This window comes from Myotis davidii, unplaced genomic scaffold (assembly GCF_000327345.1).
Source record: "Myotis davidii unplaced genomic scaffold, ASM32734v1 scaffold88, whole genome shotgun sequence".
Classification (NCBI taxonomy): Eukaryota; Metazoa; Chordata; class Mammalia; order Chiroptera; family Vespertilionidae; genus Myotis; species Myotis davidii.
This window is the reverse complement of record NW_006300377.1, coordinates 191,190-207,102: the sequence shown is the minus strand read 5'-3', so window position 1 is coordinate 207,102 and position 15,913 is coordinate 191,190. Positions and strand designations below refer to the sequence as shown.

Sequence of the window (15,913 nt, the reverse complement as noted above, 5' to 3'; positions counted from 1 at the left end):
CTCAGTGAAGTTATCATTAGACTTGGAATCAGAAGACCTGCTACTTGCCAAAACTATGTGACCTTAACATCGGAGAGCCTCAGTTTCTCCTGTAGAATATGGGTCATAAATAAACCTCACAGGACAGTAATTTGGATTTAGTAAAGAAAGGAGATTATGGCTGATTATAAAGCATAGTAGTTAATGGCAAAGCCTAAAATTCGAAAAGACCAAACAGGCCAGCTTTTCCACTTGTGATATTGGGCAGGTTATTGACCTCTTTGTGCCTCATTTCCTCATGCATAAAATAGGAATATTAATGAAACCTCCCTTCTAGGTGCGAGGGAGAGATGAGATAACATGTGAAGAATTTTGCACAGTATTTGACTTTAACCATACATTTTTCCAAAGTGAGATTTGTTTTTCCATAGTTTCTGTTATGAAATTGAAATTGTTTTTCCCAGAAGGAAAATAATTCTCAAATTCACTGTTAGAAATATTTGGTAATAGGGGGTTACATTAGATGTGCACCCTATGAAGCACTGGTACCTAGCATTCTAGCTTTCTTTCCAGCACTCTTTAGAAGGCTCTTCTAACTCTGGCTGACCTCATCTGACCATCACTGGCATTGTATCACTTTTTAACAAATCCTCACCCAAGGTTATTTTCCATTGATTTTTAGAGAGAGTAGACGCAAGGGGGAGAGACACAGAGAGAGAAATATCGATGTGAGAGAGACACCATGATTGGTTGCCTCCTGCACACGCCCAGACCAGGGTTAAGGATTAAGCCTGCAACTGAGGCATGTGCCCTTTGACCAGAATCCAACTCGGAACCCTTTAGTCCATGGGCTGGTGATCTATCCACTGAGCTAAATTGTCTGGGCAGTACACATTTTGATCCATAATAATTCCTGAGGTGTTTCAGGGTGATTAAGACTCCCTCTCTCCTTGTCCAAACTTTTAGAATATTGTTCAGGCCCTGACCGGTTTGGCTCAGTGGATAGAGCGTCGGCCTGTGGACTGAAGGGTCCCGGGTTCAATTTCAGTCAAGGGCAGGTACCTTGGTTGCAGGCACATCCCCAGTGGGGGGTGTGCAGGAGGCAGCTGGTCGATGTTTCTCTCTCATCGATGTTCCTAACTCTGTATCCCTCTCCCTTCCTCTCTGTAAGAAATCAATAAAATATTTTTTTTTTTAAAAAGAATATTGTTCAGGGTTGGCTAGAGGGTGTAATAAATCTGGCTTCAAGTTTAAAAACACACTTCTGGTAAGTGTTCATGTGTTGTAGTCCAACCTGAAAATTCCTGAATTTTATTATTGTTTCCAGTTTCAAATTTTTAAATTTGTATTTACAGAGATTCTTGTGTAGATAATAAAATAATTTAAGATCAAGTAAAAAGCAGTCTTGTTTTACTCTCATGCACAGGTCCGCAAGCACATCAATGATCTTTATGAAGATCTACGGGATGGCCATAACCTGATCTCTCTGCTGGAGGTCCTCTCAGGCATCAAACTGGTGAGCTACTCTTTCCTAATGAGTGACCGCCCAGGTGTGATCCATAAATTATGTATTGTTCCACCTTGCTGAGTGGTAGGGCAGTGGCCATCACTGCTTGCTCTGTTATGTGGGAGGAAGAAGTAGAAGAGATTATTGGTGGACTTTATGTTTAACTCAGACTTACAGTTTACATATGATGTGATTTTATCTTAATTCAAATTGATGTGTCAAATATTCTCACTTCTTGATAGGTCCAGGTGTCGGTTATATTCATTTCATAACTGCTTATTTTCTCCTTCCTTGTTTTTTTTATCCATTTATAGACATTAGTAGTATTTTAGCATTTGGAGGTTCACATTTAAAGGTTTGTGTTTTGTTTTTTTTTAACAAGGTGTAGTTTTCTTCCTAGAGTTTTATTTCTAGTCTATATGGAGTCTTTCCTATTTATTGTGAATTGCTTTATTTTCTGTATTCAGCTCAGGTTCTGAAGTTTACAGTTAAAAGCCCAAGTGGTTTTTTGTTTGCTTGCTTCTTTTCAATTCACCTCCCTTCTATGATTCACTGAGTCTCACCGGTTTGGAGAAATGCTGAGGTTGATGTCTGAGCACAGCCCTGAATACAGTATATTTGGGTTCCTTGGACAATTAACTACGCCTGCCTCCTTCCAGAATGTTCAAACATTGCTTATGGGAAACACCTACACATCTGAGGGCAAATCTCCTGGGAGCCTCTTGGCTTGTCAGGTGATAGTTCTTATACTTGCTTCTTTTGCAGGATCAAAAAAACCTCACTTGGCGAGCCCATTGTTCAATAGATTTGAGCCAAATGGAAGCAGATGATCCTGTGCAGTTTCTGTTCTATCTCTAGCATCATAGATGACATCATTTCCATTTAGAACAGTCTAAGGTTGAATACTGGAAACATCTGTGAGGAAGGAGAACTGAGGAGAGGTGCACAGCTTGAGTAGTCTGGGAAGCTCAGCCCACCCACTGCCATTGGTGATTCTTAGTCATTGTTTCTTGTGTTTTAAGTACAGAACTTGGCACATTAGATTTTACTCCCTAAGTAATACTGAGCTTTTTCTAGGATTGGGTTTGGCTTCCCTTGGGCCCTGTGTTTGGTTTTACTTTTAATCTTTATTGTTGAAAATATTACATTTTAAAAATCTTTATTATTGAAAGTATTATATCTTTCCATTAACCTCTTCCATCCTGCTCCTGTCTGTCCCCCTCCCCCACCAGGCCCTCACCACCCCATTGTCAGTGTCCACGGGTTATGCATATGTGCATACAAGTTCATTGGCTGGTCTCTTCCCACCCATCCTCCCCTGCCTTCCCTCTGAATGGCTCTGTGTTTTGGTTTCAGATCTTTTTTGCCTTGCAGTAGAATTAATTTTATAATTTTTAATGGCCTTCAATTGACAGGTGCTCTTATCAACACAGCCAGCTCAAGATGAATTCTAGTCCTTCTCTGGCCCTCATTTATAAATCTCATATATATTCAGAATTTCACCTTCACTGAGCTGCACTTTACTCTTCAGTGCTCACCAAGTTACATTTTCTGCAATTTGCCCGGCATATTTGATGAACTTGAGTGAACTTGTAGTGGAAAGTGACATTTTGGTGACATTGCTTACAAAACAGGTTAAAACCACTTCAATGTAATTTTCCTAACCTTTGAAAACCTACAGGTGTTTATGGAGATATTCAGAGGATATCATCTTATCATTGAAAATAATCCAAGCATCTCTTTCATGGTTATTCACATTGTTTCTTTCTCCCTTCATTGATTCATAAATCAGAGAGGGTGGGTGGCCATGGAGGATTGAAGATGTGTTTTAACATAAGACATGCTCAGTAAAACCATCTGTTCTGGTCTCGCATCTTTTTGGATGTGGGAGGGTATTTTCATCCGTTTTGTTTAATGTTGCATTCATTTCCTTTTCATTTTTGTGTTGTGCATTTTCTGTTACTCTGTCACGTTGTTGCCTTGGTTGGTGGCCAAAGGAGCCAGCAGGGCTGAAGACCCTCCGTCTGGTGAGCATGCCCTCCTGGCGCCATGCAAACAGCGAGGAGCAGGAGGAGGAAGATGATGATGATGTAGTAGGTCCTCCCAGCGATGCCAGCATCCCAGCTGGCACTGCAGGGCCATCAGAGAGTTTGAGGTTCTCCAGGTCTCCTGTTGCCAAGTGTCTTCTTCACTATCCACCTGGGAATTTGGGTCCCAAAGAATGTGGTTGAAACTAATTGTGCCCTGGCACTGCTAGATGACCCTGAAGTGGGAATTATTTTGCTTATCTGAGAATGGTTGGCACAGAAAGAATAATGGTGTGGTGTCAAATTCCTTTGAGACCTGGAGCCCCATAGCTTTCTTGTGGCCTTGCTGTGTTGCCTGAGTCCAGATTGCAAAATTGTGGAAAGTTTAATTGATAGCATGGCAGTTAGTTACTTATCCAGACTAACTGGTAGGTACTCTCTCTCCACCTCTCTAGCCTCTAGGTTTTCACTACACACCATGTCATTTGTTTTTGAAGTAGTCTGTTGTTTGCAAACCACTCACTGCATGGAGATACTCTGCCTTGGTCAATAATATCGCTAGTTGCTGCAGAGGACACAGATTTAACCTGCATGTTCTTAAGGTTATTTATTTTTAATAATTGTTTTTAATCCTCACCAAAGGATATGTTTATCGATTTTGTGAGAGAGAGAGAGAGAGAGAGAGAGAGAGAGAGAGAGAGATAAAGAGAGAGAGATTGATCTGTTGCCTCCTGTACGTGCCCCAACCGGGGATCGAACCTGCAGCCTAGGTATATGCACTGACCAGTAATTTAACCTGCTACCTTTTGGTTTACAGAACAGTGCTCCAACCAACTGAGCCACCCAGCCAGGGCAAGGTTATTTATTTTTGGTGGGGAGTACATAGGAGTAAAGATTAGGATGTGTGGAGGGGGCATTTCCTGCTTGTAGGCCATAAATTATAGCTCATAATCTTTCTCAAGAAATAGGGATGAGGCAATATTTCCATTCCCTGTCCTCTTAAAGTCATCTTTTCACTTCACTGATCTCCCTTCCCATTGCCTTAGAATCTTCAGTTTCACAGGCTCTGTCATTCTTTAAACCATATTTACAATAACTTAGCTGAAATGACTGAGGAGAGGTACTTGCTAAAAAGATTTTTCCTAAACCTTTGATTTCAGAAGTTGCCCAGAAAAGCGTCAACATCCTTATAGAATATCGTAGTTTGGGAATGTTGCTTCGAAGTGTTGGGGGCGCCCAGGGAGATGACTCCACCTTTATCTTTCCACCTGTTGGGTCATTTTTTGCTCACTTCAACTTGGGAGACTGTTTCCTCTCTAGGTGCCCACAACAGAGCTACTTTATATTTTATCAGCCTTTAATTAGTCCCAATTTGACATTTACAAATGAACTGGATATAATCTAGTGAGATTGATATTTTAGTCCCAGTGTTAGGAAGATAAAAGCAACATTGGAAAGTGCGCAGGAGAAAACATTCCAGAAGTAGATAGCCATCCTCATGTACTTGTTGGGCAAATAGACCTCATGTACTTTTGAGTGGGTGGTGGTGGAGCTGTGGCTGGGACACCAGAAGCACCGGTGGAGGTGGGCTCCTCTGCTGGGCCGTGTGACGTCCAGGACTCAGTGACTGGCAGAAAATACCTTTCTTTGGTTCTCATGTTGAACTTCCCTACATCACCAAGGTTTTGTTAACTCTGGGTATTTCTTACTGGAGTAAAGGGTAACTTTTCTGCATGGACACCCATCTTCCTGGAAAATAGGTTTCTTCCTAATTTTTGCCTCTCATTTTGGATTTTTTAAAATGTATTTACTGAGCATATGTAACTCCTCATTCCTTAGTTTAAAATTATCTACCTCTGGCATCTTTTGTTAGGTTTGCAGTAAGGTTTGCTCTGTCCATTACTGTGCAATATACAATTAAGACTTTCCACTCTGCCTTACAATAGCATTTAACTGTGATTTTAGGAGCCAAAGAGCCAAAGTCTTTGTCCCGATCAATCTCACCTCCAGAATCAGGTTCTGCCATGTAGGCCTGCAGAACCTGCAGAGAAGCTGCAGCATTGGTTCAGCATTATAGTCACACCGTGCCATGTGTTCGCGGGGATTACGGTGGTAAATAAGGCCTTTTGGAGGCCTAACAGCATGGTGACCAGACATGTCCTGCCACTGAAGGTGCTGTATGTAATGCTCCCACGCCTGGCTTCCGCCGTGAGGAATTCTTTGTCTTTGAAATGGAAGTGGAAAGTAGTCTTCATGGAGAAACTGGTGTAGCTAAAGTTAACACCCCCTTTTTTGTTTGCAGCCCCGAGAGAAGGGCAGGATGCGTTTTCATAGGCTGCAGAATGTGCAGATTGCCCTGGACTTCCTCAAGCGGCGACAGGTAAGAGTATCGTGTGGTTCCTCATTCAGCCAGGGAATGTTGGTATGAAGTTCCTATTTAGGGAATTTCTCCGAGCCCCTAGTAAGCCCTCAGAAATTGCTAACTCGGACTGACCCAGTTCTGCCGTACTCGCTAGTGAGCAGTTGTATTTTGGTTGGACAAATCATTTGGTAGTCCTTACAGAGAGCTGTGGCCTTCCTGAGTGGGAGAGTGTTCACGGAGAAGAGTTAGATGCTAGATGGAGCTCAAAGGGAAGGTAGATGAAAGGTAAACCAGCAAAGAAAATAGGAAAAAGGTATAGCACCTAGGAAAAGGGAAAACCAGAGCGCCACGTTATCATGAAAATTAGAGGAGGGGGTGGTGTCATGAAGGTCTGAGGAAGAGGTCTTGGCTGGTAGACATTGATGACTTAAGAGAACAGTTTTGTTTTGTTTTAAAAATATATTTTCTTGATTTTTTACAGAGGAAGGGAGAGGGATAGAGTGGTAGAAACATCGATGAGAGAGAAACATTGATCAGCTGCCTCCTGCACACCTCCTACTGGGGATGTGCCTGCAACCAAGGTACATGCCCTTGACCAGAATTGAACCTGGGACCTTTCAGTCTACAGGCCGACGCTCTATCCACTGAGCCAAACCGGTTAGGGCGAGAACAGTTTTAATAGAGCAGAAAAGTGTTCAGAGTATATTGGACCTGGATACAGGAAGGGAAAGAAGGTTATCACTTTCTAGATAAGGAAGGAAGACAGCAATGTATTTTTAGACATGGGAGAAGACAGTGAAGAGAGAAAGACTGAAAGTGAGTGAGGAGAATGAAGAGCCATGGAATGCTAGACTTACGATTTTTCATTTATAGCGAAGGAAATGAAGACAGGTGAAATGACCTGCTCCAAATCACAGAACAAGTTAGAGCAATGTTAGGACTTTAACCCAGATCTCCTAATGTGTAGTTTAATGCTCTTTCCTCTATCCATGCTGTTTTCTACACACCATCTTTCTTCCCATTGCATCCTTAATTGATGGAACTAAGTCCAGGGGGCGAGGGGTGAGATCCAGAGCATAGCCAGGGTGGTTCTCTTTGAGAAAGAAAAGAAAAATGCCTCTCTTCTGAGATGCAGGGAGAAGGAAGGATGACTGGATAAAGATACTGTACAGAGATAGTTTGTGGTGGAGAGGAAGATGGATGAGGGGGTCAGAGTTCATCTGCTTAGGGAGAGCTGTATGGAGAAGATTTGGGATAGCTACAGTTGCTAGGCAACATCAGGGGACAATAAAACATTAAATGGTATGCATATTTTTAAAATTAATTTTTTGTCACTCTTATCAGCAATTCTCATTAACTTGGGAAATTTTCTTTCTGTTGATTCCCATAGCAGTTTGCTTCTTATATAACTAGAGGCCCAGTGCATGAAAATCGTGTAGGAGTAGGGGTTGGGAGCGGGTCCCTCAGCCCTGCCTGCACCCTTTCCAATCCGGGATCCCTCTCCCAATCCAGAACCACTGGCTCCTAATCGCTTACCTGCCTGCCTAATCACCCCCAACTGCTCCCCTGTCCGCCTGATCCCCCTAACTGCCTAACTGCTCTCCCCTCCAGGCCTGACCCCTCTAACTGCTCTCCCCTGCAGGCCTCATCCCCCTAACTGCTCTCCCCTGCCAGCCTCATCCCCCTAACTGCTTTCCCCGGCCGGCCTGATCCCCTAAATGCCTAACTGCTCTCCCCTCCTGGCCTTATCCCCCTAACTGCCTAACTACCACCTTCTCCCTTCTCCTGCAGCACCAGCCTTCTCACCTTCTCCCTTCTCCCGCAGCACCGGCCTTCCCCCTTCTGCCTTCTTCTGCAGGGCCTTCTCCCATGGCCTCTGCAAAAGGGACTGTGGTGCTGGACCCGCCCTCACAGTCACCGCAGCTGCTGGCCCTCGGCCATTGCAGCCACTGTGGCTTTGTCTGGAAGGACGTCCGGAAGATGTCCAGTCTAATTAGCATATTGCCCTTTTGTCAGTATAGCTACTACTTTATTGTTGTTTCTCTGTTTATTCTAATGCACTGTCGGCGCTATGAGGACAAGGAAACATGAATTTTACTTACCATTTTTATCTTCATCACTTGTCATAAAAATGGTTCATAATTGGCACTTCATAAATATTTGCTGAAATAAATTGATAAATGAAAAGCAGTAGGAGAATTGGAGGCTAAAGTGTTCAAGGTACTAGAGAAAGCAGCATTGAAATGTCTATGTCTAAAGTTAGAGGAAACCAGAGGGGGCTTTAATGAACAAGATAAATGGAGAGGAATTGATGTGACCCAGCAGTTCGACTCCCATTTAGAAGTCTAAATAAGGACCAAGCGTGATTTGGTTACTTTGGTGGAATGAAGATGCGTGCAGGCAGGAACAGTGGATGCGGAGAGTGTGGGCAGAGAGAACTCTAGAACAGTTCCTTGTGATGGTGGTGCACACGTCGTAGCTGTGCAGTGTCCGATGCAGAGGAAAAATGAAAGTCATTAGAATTGAGGAGGCAGATAGGGTGATATTTGGTCATTGGGATAAGTGCTAAAATCCCCAGAAATGTGGGAGGAAGACGGTGGGAAAGAGGAATAGGAGCTAGGTGCTGCAGTCGTCAAGGAAAGGGTTAGCAGAGATGGGCCCAGGGTTTGGCCCAGGGGGATGGACTTCAGAATAAAAAGGAAAAGTGATGGAGGTGGGACTGAAGAAGGTGGATGCAGCTAATACTGGCCAACCAACTGTGGGTTGTCATGGTGATTGGTTAAAAACTACATTCTCAGATGGGAAGGGCAGCTTCTTCCACCCCCAGAGGGTGACTGAGATTCAGAAAAGGGAAAGACCTTGCCCAGGTGTCTTAGTCATCCAGGCTGCTCGGGCAAAACACCATAGGCGGGGTGACTTACAAACAACAGAAGTTTATTTCTCACAGTTCCGGAGGCTGGGAAGTGTAAGATCAAGGCAGATTCGGTGTCTGGTGAGATCCAGTTCAGAGACAGCTGTTTTTTAGTTGTGTCCTAACATCATGGAAGGGGCGAGAGGGCTCGTTGCGGGTCTCTTATGTAAGGACACTAATCCCATTCCTGAGAGTCCCACCCTCATAATTTGATCACCCCAAATGCCCCAATTCCAAATACCATCGGATTGGGAATTAGGGTTTAACATTGGCATTTTGGATGGCACATGCATTCATTCTATGGTGCTGGCCACTGTGAGTGCAAGGGAAGATTGAGGCTTCTGCTTAAAGTTACTGGGGTTCATTGGAGCCACACAGGTTTCAGTTCAATTGAAGAGAGAAATGGAGGGCAGCTCAAGGACAGTTTGCTGCAACTGCACAGGAGCTCCGGGGGGTTTGACAGAAGAGGCTCTGGGGTGGAGGTGGTGGAAGTGGACTGGTTTCCCAGGCCTCTTGGATTCAGCACTGGAAGTCCCACAGCCCAGGAAAGCCCTCAGTTTCCTGCTCACTGGATGGTGGATCACCCAAGTCGGGGTGGGGGGCAGTCTGTGTGTCTGTGCATATTGTGTTGTTGGGGTGAGATTTCAAGAGTAAAGCAGATGCTATTGGAGTCATGAGCAGGGGGGAATATCAGTGACAAAATGATTGGAAATGGAGTGAAAATGGAGACTGGAGCAGATCAAAGACTGATGAGGGAGAAGAGGCACCCCTCCCTCCCCCTTAACCTTAAAAAATAAATAGGGTTGTGATGACTTAATAAAAAAGCAACTCACTATACCATGTGCTTGCAAGGTTGCTTTGCTGCTGGGAATGTAAAATAGCACAGTCAAAATAGTTTGGCAATTTCTTATAAAGCTAAACATATACCCATATGACCCAGCAACCCCACTCCTAGGAATTTACCCCAGAGAAATGAAACATACGCTCACTCAGAAACCTGTAAATGGATGCAGGAGTTTCATGCATAATTGCTCCAAGAAACAACCTCAGTGTCCTTCAGTGGATGAAATGGTGAACACAGTGTTGTGTGTCAATACAGTGGAAGACTGCTCTGCAATGAAAGGATCTATCTATTGATACATGCAGCAACAGGGATGGATCTCAGGGGAATTGTGTTGAGTGAAAAAAAGCCAGTTCAAAAGATTATGTACTGACAGAACCGACTCAGAACCTAGACACAGAACCTAGACACAGAACCTACACAGAACCTAGAGACAGAAGAACTTCGCTGGAGAGAACATGGCAAAAGATCCTGGACAGAAACTGGCGACAGAACCTAGAGACAGAACCTAGAGACAGAACCTAGACACAGAACCTAGAGACAGAACCTAGAGACAGAACATGGCAAAAGATCCTGGACAAGGTCCAGGAGTGGATCTGGAGGATCCGATCAGTGAATGCCAATCAGATGTCTGGCTGAGAGAACTTGTGTAGATGGAGAAGTGAACACTTTCTGTAGCCTCCACATCTTGTCTGGTTTACTCTGTGCCCAGCAAAGCACCAGGCATGGGGCCTACAGTCCATTTGGCATGAAGTAGCATTTAGTAGATGGATGAATTAAGTGCTTGCTAGATGGAGGCACAATATCCTTGGGACTTTGTGTCATCTCTGTGGCCAATGCCAGGTCTGCAGGCTGGCCTGGTCCATGAGGAGAGTGGTGAGCCAGTGGATTGATGAGGACTGCAAGTGCTCTGTGGGAGCCTGGGCTCCAGCAGTCACCAGCGTTGTGGAGACAGTGGGTTGGCTAGTCTCCATCGGATCCTCCAGATCCACTCCTGGACCTGCTCTGTGCCCTGGGGTCTGACCCTGGGGGGCCTGTACCCACCACCTCCCAGCCCTCTGCTTCTGTTGACATGAAAGGTGGTCAGAGGGATCACAGAACTTCCCGGCCCCTCCTGCAGAGTGCCAGGTGGCTGTGCTGTCCACCAATGTCTGTGGCTGTCCGGCAGCCACTTGCTCAGCTCAGCTGCCCTCAGCCTGCAGCAGCTCCGGGGATGGCTCTCTGTGCCACAGGCCTGGGAAGAGAACAGCTCCCACTGCAGCTAGCCCACAGGTGCCGTGCCATCCCTGGCTGACTCTCCCAACCCGCTCACACCTCTGTAACTGGCCCCATTATTAGTCCTGGCATTTCCCTCCAGGACCCTGACATAATGTCACTTCCCGGAGCTGAGTTTGATTTCTATAAAAGGAGAATCCTATAAAATAAAAGCCTAATATGCTAAAAAAAAAAAGATTATGTACTGTATGATCCCAGTTATATGTCATTCTGAAAAAAGCAAAACTGGGAACAGATCAGTGGTTGTTGGGAGTTAGGAGTGGGGGCAGGGTTTGACTACAAAAGGGCAACAGGGGGTCATCTTTTTGGGATGATGGAACTGTTCTGTTATTCTTATTATGGTGATAGTTACACAAATCTATACATGTTTTAAAACTCAGAATTGTACACTAAGAATCAATTTAATTGTATATAAATGATAAAAATCTAGAAAAATGGAATCAAACCAAAGGTGACAGAACTCTGAGAATAGCTTTTGTTTCTTTTTCAGGTGAAACTAGTGAATATTCGCAATGATGACATTACAGATGGCAACCCCAAGCTGACCCTGGGCCTGATCTGGACCATTATTTTGCACTTCCAGGTAGGGTCTGTGAAATTTAGGGTCCTTGTGGCTTGTTTGCACATGGCCTAGAAGTTGCACTGCCTTCCACAGGCACACTGAGCCTTCCTTCTCTGTATTTGGCAGTGAACAAGGGTGAGAGTGGGAGTTGGAAAGAAAGATAAGGATTGACCTGGAAATAAAGCTTTTGCAGTCTAAACCCAGAACTTCCTAATCATTTTCATGATGATCATTTTCATGATGCAGTGGGATTTTTACCTTGTTGTGCTTGGCCCTGTCATTGGCAGTGTGGCTATTAGAAGTCTGCTCAGCTGAGTCAAAACTGGATCTTTAGGTTCTCAGAGTATGAGGGTGGGGACAGATGTTGGTTGTGATGCTTTAAAAGGTGCAGTGAAGGCTTTTAATCCTGCTTTGATGTAGACTTTTCCTTGTCTCTAATGATCTTAAAACAAGCCTGGTTAATGTAACACTGTCTTAGTCATTTGTGTTGCTTTAACGAAATACTATCATAGACTGGGTGCTAAAGAACAGACATTTCTTTTTCATAGTTCTGGAAGTTAGAAATCTGTGATCCGGGTGCCAGTATGGTTGGATTCTTGGCAAGGCCCTAGTTATGTCCTCACATGATCTTCCCTTCGTAAATGCAGGCAGAGAAAGAGATCTCATGTTCTTCATCTTTTTATGATGGCATTGATTTCATTATGGGCTCTTCCTCTCATGATGTCTTTCACACAGAGCGGCCACTGGCCCTGCTCTCACCGCCCCGTTCCTGCTGTGCACGCTGCCATCTTGTAGCAGTGTTATGGTGTGAAGGTCAATTTGCATATTACCCTCACGCCTTAATGCTTATGTGAGTGTTACCTCCCAAATGCCCTACCTCCATATCCAATCACATTGGGGACACAAACATTCATTCCATAGCAAGCACCTTACTAGCTGGATTTGTACATGTGTTTGTAAGCATAGCCTTGTAGCATTCACACCCAAGAACAGTGGCATCTTGGTAGTGTTCAGTCACAGGACTTTCATAAGGCCAGTCCTTTTCAAGTAAGTATAGCCCTATCTTTATAAAAAGACTGTCTTGAATCACTAACAAAACTAAGCAAAGCTATTTCTCAGACAGCTCGCCCATACCCAATTGCTGTACAGGAGGCTGATGGATTAGAGGGAGCACTTCTTGGGCAGGTGAGAAAAGAAGGCTGATGTGGTATCTCAAAGTATTGACTCCTGGGGTTGAGGCCATTGGGATGTCTTACTTGGTGAGTTAGCGCCACCTGCTGGTTCAAGGCAGAACTACAGGTGTGCCATAATTCCTAAGAATTTGAGAAAATTCTGAGTTTAGGGCTTATTTCTTGGGGCTCTGGTTTGGAGCTAGTGCTGACAATTGACAGCATGGGTAGGCTTAGGAAAGTGCGGAGGTAACATGTATTTTTGTGGAACAATGGGGTGGCCTTAAACAAGGTGCACCTATTGCATTAAATTTTCCTCTCCATCTCCTTGCAATTTGTTGAAGAAATCAGCTCTTTTGCCCTATCCTATATAATAAAATGGTAATATGCAAATTGACCCTCACGCCATAACACTGTTACAAGATGGCAGCGTGCACAGCAGGGATGGGGCAGTGGGAGCAGGGCCGGTGGTTGCTCTGTGTGACTTCTGCCAGGATTCCTGTAGCCCCGTGGGGGCGTGGGGTCCTGGCAGCTGCTTTGTGCATGGCTTCTGCCTGGGTTTCCATGGCCTCATGTGCACACGACACAGGCGGGGCCCGGTGGCCACTCCGAGGCAGGGCATCGGGGCGGCACTCCAGGACTCGGGGCCGTCCCATGGTGGAGGGGAGGGGGCGGAGAGGGGGTGTGTGTCCCGTGTCTTGTGCAATTTCACACGACAGGTCACTAGTAAGGTTAATAAAGATGCCGATGGCCGGGAAGACCAGGGAATGTTGGCCGAGGGGTGGTGGGGGGTAAGAGATCAACCAAAGGACTTGTATGCATGCATATAAGCATAACCAATGGACACAAGACACTGGGGGATAGGGGAGGCCAGGGGGAAGGTCAAGGGGAGAAAAAAAATAGACATATGTAATTCTCTTTGCAATACTTTAAGTAATAAAACAATTTTTAAAAAAAGATGCTGATGGCATCTCTGGTATGTCTTCTAACTCTGTCCTCCACCCTCTATTGTATTGCCTATAAACTGGGGAATTTAGATCTAGACCCGAGGCGCAGTCACATTCAGGTTCATTTTGGGGTTGGGCAAGGATGGTGGTCTTGTGCTGTATACTTCTATTGCTGTACATCAGGAGACATATAATGCCTGTTGTCTCTCTTTTCATGATAAGATTGATTAGTGGGGTCAGGTGTTATCAGCCTGATCCAACCATTCTGCATTCCCTGTTACCTCTTCGCCTAATAGTTTTAGCAGCTACTGATCATCACTGCCAGTTCCATTATTTCATTACAAAATAGTGACACTCAAATTCTATAATTTTTAAAATTATTTGTCTGGAAAATTTCTATAAAGAAGAACTTCACCATTATCAGTAACCCTGAAAGATAGCTCTTGTGGGAGAGGCAAGATAAGAAGATAAGTAATCCCAACTTTCCCTCTGTTTACCAGTTTTTAGAATCATTAGTTGGTTCTCTGAGATTTTCCAGAGGTGACCAAATGGAAGTTTTTTTGTTGACACCTCATCCCCCTCAACCCCCGTCCCCCGAGTATCACTATGGCTGGATTTTTTTAAGCAGGCTTAAATGTGTTTCAATCATGTACAGTTACTATTCTTTATAATGCTCAGATAGCTTCATCTTCAGCCAATAAGAACCTTTTCAAGTTGAGACTCTGAGTCCTTTGGCACGAACCCCATAGTCTTTGATCATTTCCCTTTTTTCTGATGAGATGAGATGCACTCTTTGTTCATGTATTTCCTGTCCCAGACCTGAAATTAGCGATTTCTCCAAGGAGCTCTATTCTTTACCGACAGTCTGAGTATTAATTTATACTGATATTTCTAATTCAAATTTAGATTACAGAGTTTTTAACTTTTATTTTTTTTACTTTATACAGGGGTGGGCAAAAATAGGTTTATAGTTGTGAATATATGAAAGAGAGTTAATAAAGCTATTGTAATAATTATAAACTGCATGTCTTTTTCCATACGAATAGCAGTAACCCTACTGTTGTTCATCCCTGCATTTATATTCTTTTTTCTTAGACTGAAATCTTGATCCTAACACAGTAACATATCACATATTTCCTTTTCTTTGTACATATGTACACATATGCCTGTAAAATCATATATTTTATATAATATATTTGAATCAAAATAATATCAGTGTTATTATTAATTTAATCACGAAGAAGTTTATGATTTCTTTGCATCTTCACCAAAATTTGTTGTCTGTCCTTTTAGATTATAGACATCACAGTGAGTGTGAAATGATATCTCCTTGTGGTTTTAGTTTGCAGGAAAATGTATTCTTAAATTGAATTCTACAAACATTTACTGAAGACTAGCTGTAAGCAAGGTCTTAGGTAGAGTTTGTGGGAGATATAAAATTGAACGAGGCACAGAATCAATCCAGTTCCACTATATGGTTCAAAGGAATGACAAGAGACATACTATAAAATAACTTGATAGAGATTTAAAGAATCAGGGAGGTATGGGACAGGGAGGTGGAATATAGCCTGTGCTCAGTAATTTTATAACTTCCAGGGCTTCCGACCTAGCCCACTGCTCCTTACCCTGTTACCAGTTTTATTGAAAGATATAAACAGCTCTGGCTTTGTCTTCTGCATGCATATTGGCTACCTGCTTTTCTCTTTTGCTGTTTCAAGCATAGCTGAATGTCTGTTTTGTCTTCTGGTGGAGGGAAGCTTTTCTGCCAGAGTATATTCTCAGATGCAGCTGATTACTAATTCCTTTCTTTGCTATTTTTGAAGTCTTGGTGTTTGCATACAGTACTAGCTAAGTGTTCGCGGGTGTGGGAAGAGGTTCCCTGTCTCTGCAAAGCTTTTGGTTGGCTGAGAAAGAATTATATTGAGCTGTCCTCCTTGTCTTGCTTCAGGTAGGATGTGGTATGTATCTTGCTATGTATTGTGGTTTTCTAGTCGTTTATTATGGAGCGTCTATTAACTTTTCACCAAGAACATGTGCTAAATAAAGCAAAATAGAAATGCAGAGTCAAACTATCACATGTTAGGGGATCAGTAAAATAGTCATAGTAGAATAATGATAGAGATAGAGGTTATGGTTTCATATCAAGGGAGTATTCGGTTGAAGGAGAGGCTGGTTCCAGATAAAACATTTGCTGCTACTGCCTGGCCGGTGTGCCTCAGTGGTTGAGCGTGGACCCCTGAACCAAGAGGTCACGGGTTTGATTCTTTGTCAGGGCACATTCCCGGGTTAGATCCCCAGTAGGGTGCAGCAGGAGGCAGCTGATGTGTTTTTCT

At 43.8% G+C, this 15,913-nt stretch overlaps 1 protein-coding gene across 3 annotated transcripts in view; it reads left to right on the top strand.

The window, feature by feature from the left end:
- Positions 1 to 15,913, top strand: part of MACF1 (microtubule-actin crosslinking factor 1) — a 273,897-nt gene that overhangs the window by 76,327 nt on the left and 181,657 nt on the right. For all 3 annotated transcript variants that reach the window (XM_015572803.1, XM_006777256.2, XM_006777255.2), the window contains exons 3-5: positions 1,406 to 1,495; positions 5,816 to 5,893; positions 11,393 to 11,485. In XM_015572803.1, the coding sequence (XP_015428289.1) occupies positions 1,406 to 1,495; positions 5,816 to 5,893; positions 11,393 to 11,485 (261 nt within the window). The remainder of the gene's footprint in view (positions 1 to 1,405; positions 1,496 to 5,815; positions 5,894 to 11,392; positions 11,486 to 15,913) is intronic.